The 13396-nt window shown below is 40.4% G+C and overlaps 1 protein-coding gene across 1 annotated transcript in view; it reads left to right on the top strand.

Moving 5' to 3' along the window:
* Window positions 1-11972, top strand: part of capn5b (calpain 5b) — a 30937-nt gene extending 18965 nt beyond the window's left edge. The window contains exons 4-12 of the mRNA XM_054626163.1: window positions 1006-1198; window positions 3702-3895; window positions 6408-6485; window positions 7095-7290; window positions 7384-7506; window positions 7622-7818; window positions 8754-8875; window positions 10441-10571; window positions 11790-11972. Coding sequence (XP_054482138.1) covers window positions 1006-1198; window positions 3702-3895; window positions 6408-6485; window positions 7095-7290; window positions 7384-7506; window positions 7622-7818; window positions 8754-8875; window positions 10441-10571; window positions 11790-11972 — 1417 coding nt within the window. The remainder of the gene's footprint in view (window positions 1-1005; window positions 1199-3701; window positions 3896-6407; window positions 6486-7094; window positions 7291-7383; window positions 7507-7621; window positions 7819-8753; window positions 8876-10440; window positions 10572-11789) is intronic.
* The last annotated feature ends 1424 nt before the right edge of the window (window positions 11973-13396 follow it).

Here is a 13396-nt window from a genome sequence, read left to right as displayed (position 1 = left end):
TTTCCCCGAATCCATGGTGACATCTTCCAGGGGTGTTGCAATTCTCCAAATACATGGTTTGATTTAATTTAATTTTAGAAAAATTGTCTCAGAAGTGATGGCTTTTCCATTGTTAAACTATATAGAATCACGATCCATAAAGATAAATACTTTTATAGCTGGTTTTATGCCCTGACAACTATAGTTTCCATTTTCAACTTCCTCTTTAAAAGGCTACACGTCTACAAGTTTGATACAACCGCCACATTTTTAGGGAATGCACCATGCCAAGGCCATTCGGTCTAATTTAAATAATTTATTTAAAATGTAATAACAATGAATTATTCAACCACTCCATTTGGGAACAGACTGTTAAAGAATAAGTATACTTCACAAACAACGGCTTTAGTTTCCTCACCTGCAAAAATCCACCACATCTATTTTATTTACAATGGCTGAGAACATAAGAAGACGCCTAGAAGTTTCCCATATGACGTCTAGTATGTATTGTTTACACAACTCACAGGGAGGCAAAATGCTGCTACACCTGTGACTTCAGGGAAGCTTGAGGATTTTCCAGGTCTGTTGATGTTCAGTCATCTCCGACTCAGCCTCCCGGTTACCTACGCTGTGTCGTCTTTGAAGTGCTGTCATTTATTTTCTTCAGATCCGCTCTAGTAGTCGGGTGCGAAAGAAAAAAAATAAATACTGGAAGAAACCCTGAATCCTGCATTTGATTTCAAAGGTTAAAATTGAAAGTTTGTTTCGATCGATTTTCGATTTAGAAAGGAAACCGTGACAACCATAATGTCTTCAGATGTCTTAATTTGTCTTCCCAAAGGTATTCAGTTTACAGTGATATTACACTGAGAAAAGCTTCTCCAGACAAGAACAGATCATGACAACCAGCAAATTACTTAAACAATGAATCGATTATCAAAATAATTGTTGATTTATTTATTTTTCTCAATTGATTTATCCGCTCCTATAAACATTACCCCACTTTCCTCCTCCTCTTCCTCGCAGGGTTTATGGCTGCTACGAGGCTTTGGACGGAGGAAACACGGCCGACGCGCTGGTGGATTTCACGGGTGGTGTTTCGGAGCCCGTGGACCTGCTGGAGGGTCAGATGGCGACAGATGAGGTGGCCCGAAACCAGCTGTTTGAAAGAGTTCTCAAAGTCCACAACAGAGACGGTCTCATCAGCTGTTCCATCAGGGTGAGCTTAGAGCTGCATGGCAGTAACCAAAGCATTGCACTTTGCACTTTTTGGAGTACGCACAACACTTCTACTGGGGCTTTGTGAGGCTGTGATTAGTTACAGTGGTGCTTTGAGCTGAATGCTAATATTTGCTAGTAAGCTCACAAACACAAAGTAAAGCTGAGGCTCATGGGAATGTCATTAGTTTTGCAGCTGTTTGGTCACAAACTAAAGTATCGAATAAGTTAAGCTTCGACCTGATGATGGCGTTAGATGAATATTCATCCTGAGGAAACATTAATGTCTGTCTCAACCATTCCACACTTGGCATTTTTAGCAGCATTTTCAGCACCTGTTCTCTTAAAAACGGTCTAATCCAGCACCAAAGCTGCCCCCCCCCCTCGTGCCCAAGAGCTCTTTAATAATTAAAGCATTTTTTGCCGAGATTTTAAAAATCCAGGGGTGAAACACTGTCTGTGTGTTGACTTTGTGAAGACACTCTCTGTCTGTGTCTCGCGGCAAAGATAGCAGCCCTCTTTAGAGCCAAATCTCTGCATAAATTCTTTCTGCAACTTTTCAGAAGGCTCTTCAAAGCTGTGCAGTAATTTGCTTGAGATTACGTGAGGTGCACACAAATGAATAGCGATTCTGAATTGTCATTTCTGATGATATTGTGCAGGCTTTTTCCCTTTCAAAAATATTTGCACAAAGCCTGGGTGCTGGTACAGGTAGGTAGTTCTCACAGGGAAGCACAACCAAGGAGAACGGTTGAAAAAGGGGGGTGGCATTTTCTAGAAAGAAGACAATCAGCTCATTTCTGAAAATGACCAATATTGATTGTTTTGATCAACCAAGAGAACTAGGAGCTGTCAGCATGAAGGACTGTATTTCTGTAAATAAAATACAAAATTCACTTTAATTTATAGAAAACTGTTCTTTAGTACAATATTCAAGTGTCAGTCATAACTAATGCTTAAAAAGGGATTTTAGGGCAAAGAGATTCTTGACTTGCCTGCAGAGTGTATACTTGTTAAGAAAACTAGTGCTTAGTCTTATGAATTTCCCTGTTTGACCCTTTCTCCTCTCTGTCTCATGCCAATCTTATTCCCTGAAGTGCTGCTCCAGCAACAACTACTTCACAACCCCTTATTGTGATTCAGAATCACACACAGTTCACTTTTTAAATCATATGGCTCTTTTATATGCATGAGTTTCGATACTGGAGAGTCTATAGTTCAAGAGTAATGAGAGCTCAGACAATATAAGAAGTACTATACAACAATGCATTTACCACCATATACCCTTTGTTGTTATAAATCATAAATTGTTTATGTGTTATGTGTGTCTACGGCTATCCTGTGGGAGCCCATGTACTGAGGCTACTGTGGGGTGCTGATTTATCGATTGAGGAATCGGTTCTAAAGTTATTCTCATTTCATTTTCATCTTTCTTGGACAGTTAAAGGGGAACAAAACAGTCGTGAATTAACGATGCAGTCAGTGGTTTTAATTGAGTACACCTTTGGTTGAATTTAGCGAATTTGGTCCGCTGGCTGTCCGCTAGTGGCCCTGGCTTTGTAAATAGGAAACGCGCAAAGTGGTTCGATCCAAACATTTTGTCAATATGGACATGCTTCAGTGCGTTAGATTGGTTTGATTCTCTGCAGTTCAGTCGTTAAGCTCATTTTACGGAAACAATGAGCACCAAAGTGTAATTTATTAAGATCTAGGTGTACACAGATCGTTCGGCCACCTTGACTCCCAGAGAACTGAGCAGTGAACTCAAACTGGAGATCAGTATTTGTTCTCACAGCTTCCATTTGGACAATCAAGTTATTCAGAACAACATAAAGCATAACAACTATTTGTCTTGTTTTTTTCCCACTGTATTTATTAGGCGCTCAGTTTTGATTTATTGATTGCTGCAGCATCTTGCACTTCCAAATAAAGTGGTTATGATAATCTGGCTAAATTGTTGCATTGTTACAACATGTTGAATCATCTGACTGCTTCAGTTCCTTGTGCCTAATCCCCAGATCTCATCAGCTGCTTTACTGTATAACATTATATCACAACTGATAGAAATAATGACTAAAACTAAAAAAACAAGACCCACTTTACAATAAAACTGTAATATCTGACAAGGTTTAATGTAACATCTGCAAAAATATTAGCAACATTTTGAACCTCCATTGTTTAGGAGTTAATATGCTGTGAACGTCCTCTTCTTGAGTCTGGCTGGGAACCGTTGTTGCTTCTTGCTCTTTGGTTTCCTGTCATGTCTCTACAATTTGTAATAAAGGAACAACAATCTGTTTCCCTGACAAACACAAAAGCCGAGCTTATTGTGCAGTTTCCATTAAAAAACTGCAACAGCCTCCCTTTGTGCCTTTTACCAAACACCTACCTGTTTGTAATTTCCCAGGAAACTGTGCCAGCCTCCTTCTTTTACATATTTTTTAGAGATCCACAAAATCATCTTTTTCCAACCACTAAAATCTCTCCATTTTCCTGTTTCCCAGGCGACCACGATAGAGGACATGGAGGCACGGCTGGACTGTGGCCTGGTCAAAGGTCACGCCTACGCAGTGACGGATGTACGGAAAGTGAGGCTAGGTCACGGACTGCTGGCCTTTTTCAAATCCGAAAAGCTGCAAATGATCCGCATGAGGAACCCCTGGGGAGAAAAGGAGTGGAGCGGCCCCTGGAGCGACAGGTAAATCACTACACTGCCGCCTACAGGCATGGAGAAAGTACTGCAGCTCATCACACCTTATCTGGTCTCATTTGGCCTTCTTTATCTATCCGTCCTAACTTTGCGCTTTGATGTAGGGGAGTCCGACATTTCCAGAGCAACAAAAACACTGACCATGTTTGCATGTCGAAAATAATATATTTTTTGCACTTATTCCGAAAAAAGAAAATATTCCTGCTAAGCTGTATACGTGGCTTCTGAAAATTAATATTCCACTATTATTCACGTTCACATGCAGCCGTGCATAATCCCATTAACGTAAAATGCCCCTGTGTCATACCTCTTACGTCCTTTAAATATTTAAAATTTAAATTTCCATGTCATTTTGGTCCCGTATGTTATCATGTAATCTTGTTGTCATCGTCCTGCAAGATTTGCATGATTGTTTTCTTCGAGATTTCTTTTAACAAACCAAAAATAGGCAAAATGCTGGTAAAATGGTAAAAAAGTGAGACGCGTATACCGAATGTGTTTATACATGTCTGAAGAATGCTCCTAAAGCCAGAACAATAATGACAAACCCCACATATCTAAACGGAAAACGCTACATTTGGAATGATATCCAAACAGAATATGCTTTTTAGTTGAATAGTGGAATTTAAGTGTGCACGTAAACATAGTCAATCTATTCGTCCTTGCATACTTGACCTTGTTATGACCTTTACCACTTCAACCAATTTCACTAAGTACATTTAGAAAATGTCAGAGTGCTCTCTCAAATTTGACACACTGGTCTCTAAGAGATTGCAGGTGATGAATAAGCAAACAACTAATGACTACTGAACAAAGACAAAGCTCATATAAAATTCCCGCAACGTAACCAAGAAAAGCTGCATGATGTCATGTAGACAATGAAAAATGGAGACGCAATCAAGGTAATGGGTCACAGAGCAAAGATGAATGAATTGTTCTGTTCTGAAAAACATCAAACAGTGAAGTGCAGCTCAGATATCATCTTACCCGGGACCCTCGAAGATCAGACAATTTTACTGACTAAACCTTCAATTCAAATGTACAGGTGAATCAAAAGGACTTGTTTCCACAAGTGGCCATTCAAGTAGCTGTAATTTCTCCCTGAAAAAGAGTGTTTCATTCCAGTTTTACATGCTGCATTGGACCTAAACTTCGTAGGGCAACAGGTAATGCTGAGATATAGAAGTTGCTCCCTCCACATCCCTCTGTCTTTGAATTGTAAGCTCCTAGACTCTGTGAAACAAACAGGGAGGTAGTAAAGCCCGGATCATAATGGAGTCTGAATTATTGATAAGGCCCCGAAAGAGAGAAAGATGTTATTAAAGAGACGTGAGTCATCTCTCTTCTTTCTCAATCACTCGCTCGCTCTCGCTTAATAATTTATTCATGGTTTGATAAAAAAAACAAAAAAAATAACCTGTTACTGTAAATGGAGTCTGACAGACTGTTGAGACGTGGACGCTTGTCAGTGAATCATAAACAGAGACATAAACACAGAGCTAATGCATCCAGTGAAAAAAGCCTGTGTTTCCCCTGAGCAGTGAATACAGAATGGACCTTGATGTTTAGGTATGATTCACACATTCAACTGACTCTTCAACATAATCGGGCCCTTGAGGGGTGGAATCATACATCATCTATATATCTGAACTTGATACATTAACTGGTCAGTTTCACAATCATTATGATTATTAAAAGATTCACAGGTGAATGTCCCACTATTCAAATATATTAATATCGGGTAATGCTTAATAGTCAGGTCCTTGTAATAAGCGTTAGTAAATAGATATTAAGGTATTAAGGCTGTGTAAAGTGCTTATTAGATGCTATTAACATGATTATGTGTTAATAAGACTATATAAGTGTAAACAATAGCATCATAAACACATTTATAAGCACGTATAAGAACTTTTTAACAGTCTATAGACTGCTTAACAGCCTTAATAAAAGCCTAATGAGTTTCTTATGATTGGTATTACCTATTATGTTACTGTAGAACTATTGATCATCTTTTTTTGTTGCTTTTTTAAGATTAATACATACTTATAATGCATTTATTAGCTGTTAACGATGCTTTTTGCAGCTACCAGATCTAAAGTGACAACAGTGTCTTATTAAGGTCTTAATAATGGCTTAGTTACACTCAATAAATGTGTTTATAATGCCATTATAAACATTATTAGAAACTCATTAATTTGTTTTTATGTTTTTAAGCAGTCTATAAACTGTTGTTATTTAAGAGTTTCTTAAAAAGAGCTTATCAATCTCTTATCATTTAACAATAAATGTTTTCATGTTGCTATTATTAACTCTTATATAGACTTATTAACACATACTAATGTTAAAAAGCATCTTATAAGGACTTATAAAGGCCTTATTATCTATTTACCAAGGTTTATGACAAGGACCTTAATATAAAAAGTTACTGTTTGTTCTCTTGTGAGCTTGTGAGATTGATGCTGTTCTTCATGTGTGTGTTTGCTCTCATGCCTCACTGCAGTTCGGAGGAGTGGAACAAGGTGAGCAAGAGCGAGAGAGAGAAGCTCGGCGTCACCGTGCAGGACGACGGCGAGTTCTGGTGAGAAGCATAAATCTACTAAAACTTTTTCTGTTGTTCCCTAGTTGTTTTGTTTGACCCAGTCATTAAGGCGGTGCCGGCTTGGTTTAAACTTATTTAAACTAATGCCGTCCAAACTTGTGTGTACGCATAAATCATCCATACGCCACACACCCAAATTAATTAAGCTCTCCATCGGCATGAACTTTTCCCTCCCCCTCTACTAGTCCCTGAAGGCTGTTGCTTTTTAAATTATACATTGTATTGATGTAGAGTGTGAGAGGCTGCTTTCAGTAATTGTAAACCTTTTCCTTTCCACTGCAGCAAATATCGTGGGGCATTGAAACAGCACAATTGTAGTTATAAACAACAGTAATTACCTGAACTTATGTATCAATAAAGGCTTGTGTTTTTCAAAAGCCCATATCGATCAACATATAATCTCATTCCTTGTCAGTGCTAGAAATCCCATTTTCCCTTTAACACGTAACCCTTTTCTTTGTTCCTGATTTCATTTCATTTCCTCTATTTTTGAACCTTAAAGGTCTTCTTCTTTCAAGCTTTTTCCTTCTTGTCGGTATCCACTCTCTCTGGTCTCTTCTCTCCTCTCCTTTTCCTGCCCTCCTGCAGGATGACGTTCGATGACTTCTGCCAGTACTTCACTGACCTTATCCTGTGCCGCCTCATCAACACCTCCTACCTGAGCATCCACAAAACCTGGGAGGAGGAGGTGATGAGGGGCTCCTGGGTCCACCGACAAGACCCCCTCCGCAACCGGTCAGGAGGCTGCATCAATCACAAGGCCACCTTCCTGCAGAACCCTCAGGTTAGTGGAGGTAGTGTTTGTCGTCGTGTCATAGAGAGATGTGTGAAAGAAGTGTTGGAGTGTAATATCGTGTTGTCCTCTTTTTTTCCCCAGTATGTGTTTGATGTGAAGAAGATTGAGGACGAGGTGCTGATCTGCTTACAGCAGAAGGAGAAGAGAGCCACACCCAAAGAGGGCAAAGGGGAAAACCTCGCCATAGGCTTTGATATTCACCGGGTAGAAACGCACACATGCACAAATACTAAGAAGTCTCCACAAACCTGATTAGTTTATAGACTAATGAATACCTCACATGAAAGAATTTCTGCTAAAATATCATCTTCTCCTGCAGGTGGAGCTAAATCGTAAGTACCGTATGCACTCAGCCCAGCAGAAAGTAGCGGGCTCCATCTACATCAACTCGCGCTGCGTCTTCCTCAGGAAGGAGCTGAAGGAGGGTCGCTACGTCATCATTCCCACAACCTTTGACCCCGGGCAGCAGGGCGACTTCCTGCTCCGCGTCTTCACTGATGTGCCTTCAGACTGCAAGTAAATCTGATATATTCACACTGAACACATAGTGTAACTTTTTGAACGTCCTGGATCTACTTTGAACCAAAACTACGTCCAGACAGGTTCACAAGCTGTGGGTCCACCTGCTGTTTGCACACTCTGTATGGAACTGGAGTTAAGCACGCTTCGACTCAATGCTGTGTTGAATTGTGTGAGCTGCACAATATTGTAAATTACTGAAATTGTGATATATGTTTCAGAAGATACATTTTGTACATCTTAAACTTAAATACTATCAGTCTTGTGCACTTTGAGATTAAAATTAAGAGGCCAGGTTAACAATGTGTGCCCTAGTAAACAATTAAATAATGAACACATTGGTTGTATAGATATAAATGGTGATGACACACCAAAAAAGATAAACCCACGAAGCATGGAAATGAGACGGGGTCCCCACATGTTTAGAAGTGTAAAAATATGCACAGTTCATTATGAAAGTGTGTATGCAGCGTGTAGATAATTAATGGGAAACACTGGATTAATAATCACAGATGAGAATCATGGGCGTTCCCCTCCGTATCAAGTGTTTTTTAGTGAATTTGCCGACATCACACATCCTGCGATATAATTATTGCGCACATGGCAATATTGATGCCAAAATTATATATTGTGAAGCCCTATTTTATAGCTTATTTTTAGCGCTTTAAGTCTGACAGATAGGCTTGTAGGTTGCATCTGAACAATAAAAATAAAGCTAATAGGCAATAAAATATAGAGAGGCTGCCTCTGAGCCAGTTAAACTGCAAGGTAAGTTTTTTAACTTTTACATGAAGTGCTTTATAGACAGTGAAGGGATTGTAACACAAAGAGGGAATTTCGTATCATAACAGCTTGATTTGTCTAACTCGGACTAATGAAGCTGGTTAGCTTTAACAGTTTTATAACAATCACGTACGCTCTTTCGTTCCCAGAGAGCTGACTCTGGACGATCCTCCTCAGACATGTTGGACGGGGATGTGTGGCTACCCTCAGCTGGTCACTCAGGTCCATGTAATGAACGCTGAGGGCCTGCAGGGACAGGAGTCCAATGGAGGTAGAACCGCTACGCACATCGCATTGTATTTGCATGTTGACGATCATATTCCTGTATTGTAAACTCCTCCAAACGCCCACAGAGCTTCACTGCCTCAATCCCAGTAAGGAAAGACTTCTGAGCAAAGTAAAAGGTACTACAGCACCATCTGCTGAAACTGTAGCTAGAACTATTAGCCTGTAGTATAGAGTCCTTAACCCCTTTGAAGCTCCTCTAGCGTGTGCAAAGTCCTATAACTTTTGCAACTCACTCACCTTTAAAGCCACTATGTATTATTATATATTTTTTCAAATTAAATAACTTAAAAATGAGAGAATCCTGGTAAAATTTGGGGTTGTCCATGCACTGATTTTCATTCTGTATCTCCGGGTCGGAGAGGCCACTGTGTCCACCGGATGGCACCAAAGTCCAAAATTCCTATATCCTCCACATAGTGGCTTTAGATTCATCTGCTGAAAGGGCAGAAGTAGTGAAAGAAGTACTCAAATCCTTTACTTAAGTAAAAGCACAACACAATCATGAAAAAAATACTTAGTTACTAGTAAAAGTCCTTCATTCAAAATCTGCCTTGTGTAAATGTATTATCAGGAAAGTGTACTTAAAGTATCGAAGGTAGTTTGTTCTGCACCTTTGTTCCCAACCTAGGGGTCAAATCCCTCACACAATAAATCAATAATAATAAATAAAGAGGCTGTGAGATCATTAATGAGCGTAGTAAGATGAAAAAACGAATCTTTGCTTTTTTGGGTGGAATTATAGGATCATTTTTACCTCTTTGGGCTTTGAAAATGATTTCATTAAACAAAGTTTAGAGGGTGGTTGAACTGGAAACAACTGAAATGTTACTCAGGGTGCCAACCAGTGTTTTTTTTTTTTTTATTACAAGCCAAAAATGTTCTTCACCACTTATCTTTGCCGCTGACAATCATAAACTGTGCATTGCATTTTGCAAATTTATTATATGTTTATTTAAATCTTAATTTGCTAAGTAATTGCCGCTTTCAGATCAAACATTTTGTAAGAAATGTGTAGTAATTGTTAACAAAATGAGAACTGTATACCCACTCGATAATATGATCAACAACACAAACTTCAAAACAGTTATAATGTTTGATGAATACTTACTTAGACTTCTCGCTGGAGAAACTTAAAGATGACATTTATTTGGCGGATTTATATAGAGCTCACAGAAAGAATAGATTAGTTGATTTGCAGAAAATTGATCGCCAGCTATTTTGGTAATTGTTTTTGCCAAAATAACCAATATAACCTGTTTATTGGAGTCACTGTTTTTGATAGTTTTATATGATAAAAAATGTAATATTTTCGGGTGTATACATGTAGATATAGCTCAAACCATCAAGCAACCATTCGAGAAAGAATTGGTAAATTTGTTTAAAATAAATAACCAAAGGAATTCACTTCATTAACAAATAGTTTCACTCCTCAGTCTTTCCTCCGATGAATGACAGTGTGCAGGATTTTTAGTTTTTGATCTTACGCACCTGTCACAAAGACTTGGTTTTCAATAACTATTTTGACTTTTCTTCCATCTTCAGCTGTAGATCCGTACGTGATCATCACCTGTGAAGGAGAGCGGGTTCGTTCACCGGTTCATAAGGACACACGGTGCCCAAACTTCGACATCAAAGGCCTGTTCTACCGCAAGAAACCCAAGGAGGGCATCCACGTCGAGGTGAGCTGTCACTCTCTGCATCCATCACACTGTGGGGGACTGAACACTGCAGCACACTTTCATAAAGGCCACAAACCAAAATGTAGCCGCTCAGATATCCATATCCAAATCCGAAGACTAAATATCAAATACCTGTCCAACGTACAAATAATCGAATAGGCCTATATTGGGGTCCAGTTCTACGGTGAACCAACATTTAAACCATCCTACTCCTGGAGAAATTACAACAGAGTTTGTGTGTGTGTGTGTGTGTGTGTGTGTGTGTGTGTGTGTGTGTGTGTGTGTGTGTGTGTGTGTGTGTGTGTGTGTGTGTGTGTGTGTGTGTGTGTGTGTGTGTGTGTGTGTGTGTTCAAGCTGCTAAGGAATTTAGCTGAACATCCATTACCAATCAATTACAGGGTCAATATCAGGCGACATGTAAAAGCCAGTGTGCTTGTTATGGAATTATTGTTGGTGATATGATGTTGCATTTGCTCAATCAGACCTGTGAAATTGCATCACTAGTACCTCGGTAAACGGAGGCAGAAGTGAGAATCTGCTGCTCTGTAGACAAGCAGGGCCAGAAAAAGGGATGCACTGATCCATCCGAAGAGAACATATGCTTTTGGATTGCGATACCTCTCTTGTATAGCTATACCATGCAACACTTGTACAGTTACCTTTTTTTTTCCAAATCAAATTACGCAGTTCCATGTATTCCGTTACTCCCTAAGAGAAAACTGCATTTAATGTGGATTGATGGCTTTTGGCTGATCATCGATCTACTTAAAAAGGTCGATTTCGACACCATCTGAAGGATCATTGCAACCCCGTGATGTAATCTCAAACGCTTCAAAGTTCAGATTCAACTCTTCTTTTTTGTTTCTCCATTTATTGCTCTGCACGTATCTATTTCTAGATTTTCTATACTTTGTAAATAAAATAAAATGTGTTGTAGAAGGTAATTCATTTTGAAGATTTGCTATGTAAGTAAGGTTGATCATTTTGTACTTATTGCTCTACTTAGAAACTCCTGTATATAAGCACTTGTTTATTCTACGTCTCTGTTCTTCTTCTACCTTGTATCAACTTTAAATGTATGTCTCTCGTGTATAATCTCCTGTAGTCTTCTCTTTTATGACTGCTTATTGCCTTTTCTCTTTTCTTTCCTCTCATTTCCTGCTCCCCCCTCTTTTTCGACCTTCGCATCTCTCCCTTCCTCCCACGAGCGGTCAACAGATCTACAACAAGAACATGATCGTGGACACCTTCCTGGGTCAGGTGATCCTGTTCAGCGACCCCAACGAGCGGCAGGAGCAGCACACGCTTCACCTCCGTGACAAGGGCAGCCGCCAGGACAACGACCTTCCGGGCACGCTCACTGTGCGCCTCATCACCGCGACCACGCTCACCAACATCTGATGCGATCGTTTGTATGATTACGACGATCAACTTCTCAAGGTGGCGTTCAATCGTGCCCGTCGCTCATATCCGCCGTTGATCCTCCAACCGAGGCGGGAGCTCACTGTGTCTTTTTTTTTCTGCCGCTTGCGCTTCCTTCGTGTCTCTTATTGTTTCCCTATTTTTCTTCTGCGTCGGCATTTAAATTCAGCTCTGTTTCTGTATTTCCAGATGAAACATAACACACAATATGTTCTCAAAGGAGGTTTACGTTGCAGGTTTTGTCGCCTGAATCTCCATCAACGCCTGAGCTACAAGTTAACTGACTTTTAAGAACATTCGAATATAAATTCATCGGTCTGAACCGATTCTACAAACTTCAGATTTTCTTCCTGCATATTGTTAAATTCAAACACACACACACACACACACACACACACACACACACACACACACACACACACACACACACACTCATACATGCACACACAGTACAAATGCAGACATGTCTGCACTGTCCATGCATGTGCCAATGTTTCCAAGGGCTATGCATTGCCTTAAGGTTGAGTCTGCCTGTCCACCTTGAGGAGGGATACCGTTAAATACTCTTCTCCATCAGCTGTCCTCAGTGTTAGCACAGCCTCCATGCCTGTCCTCGCTTTGTTTCTCTTAGTTTTTCATTTCTATTTCCGGGTATATTAACACAACATATACTCTTTTATATCTGTGGATAATTGTCCCGCCCAGTCATCCCACCCAGACACCTCAAGTCTTCACCAGTTTGCCGGAGCTTTGGAGAGCATGCAGCACTGTCTGTCACTTTTTATTGTGGACTTTACAAGAGGAAAGCCAACAGCAGCTACTCTCTCCCTCTTTACTGAGAGCTTTTCTGTGTTGTTCTGTGAGCGCGCTCCTGTGTGAAATCTTGCCTCCCGTCTTCCATCTTTAGATCCAATTTCAAACTCCCCGAGACGCTTTCTGCCGGTTGCTATGGACGATCTTAAAAACTGCATGGCTTAAAAAAAACAACTAAACTCTCTGCCTGTGCTCTCTGGTCTCTCCGGTCGTAGCTTAGCAGCCGGTGCTTTTGATAGTGCTACCCTTCCCTCTTTGATCCCCCCCTCCCCTCATGTGTACATCTTCTCAATCCAGCGGAGTGCAAAGATTCACCCTGACATAATCAAGTGCTTTATGGGACCAAAGATGAGCCTCCGCTCTCTTAGTCCCTTTCGGACCGCCCTGGCCTGGCCTGGCCTGGCCTGGCCCAAGCCTAGCTACAAACCACCACCCCCTGTGCCACATCATCTCTTAACGGCAACACCACTGCCTGACGCTTCCTCTGATTTGAGTCTTTTGGCCCGGGCCGAAAAACTCATGCCACGTGACCCCCAAGAGACAGCAGCTGTGCTTCTGCTGCTGGCACAGAGCAAGCGTGTGTGGGTGTG

This window comes from Anoplopoma fimbria, chromosome 24 (assembly GCF_027596085.1).
Source record: "Anoplopoma fimbria isolate UVic2021 breed Golden Eagle Sablefish chromosome 24, Afim_UVic_2022, whole genome shotgun sequence".
Taxonomy (NCBI): domain Eukaryota; kingdom Metazoa; phylum Chordata; class Actinopteri; order Perciformes; family Anoplopomatidae; genus Anoplopoma; species Anoplopoma fimbria.
This window is presented reverse-complemented; position numbering and strand designations above follow the sequence as displayed.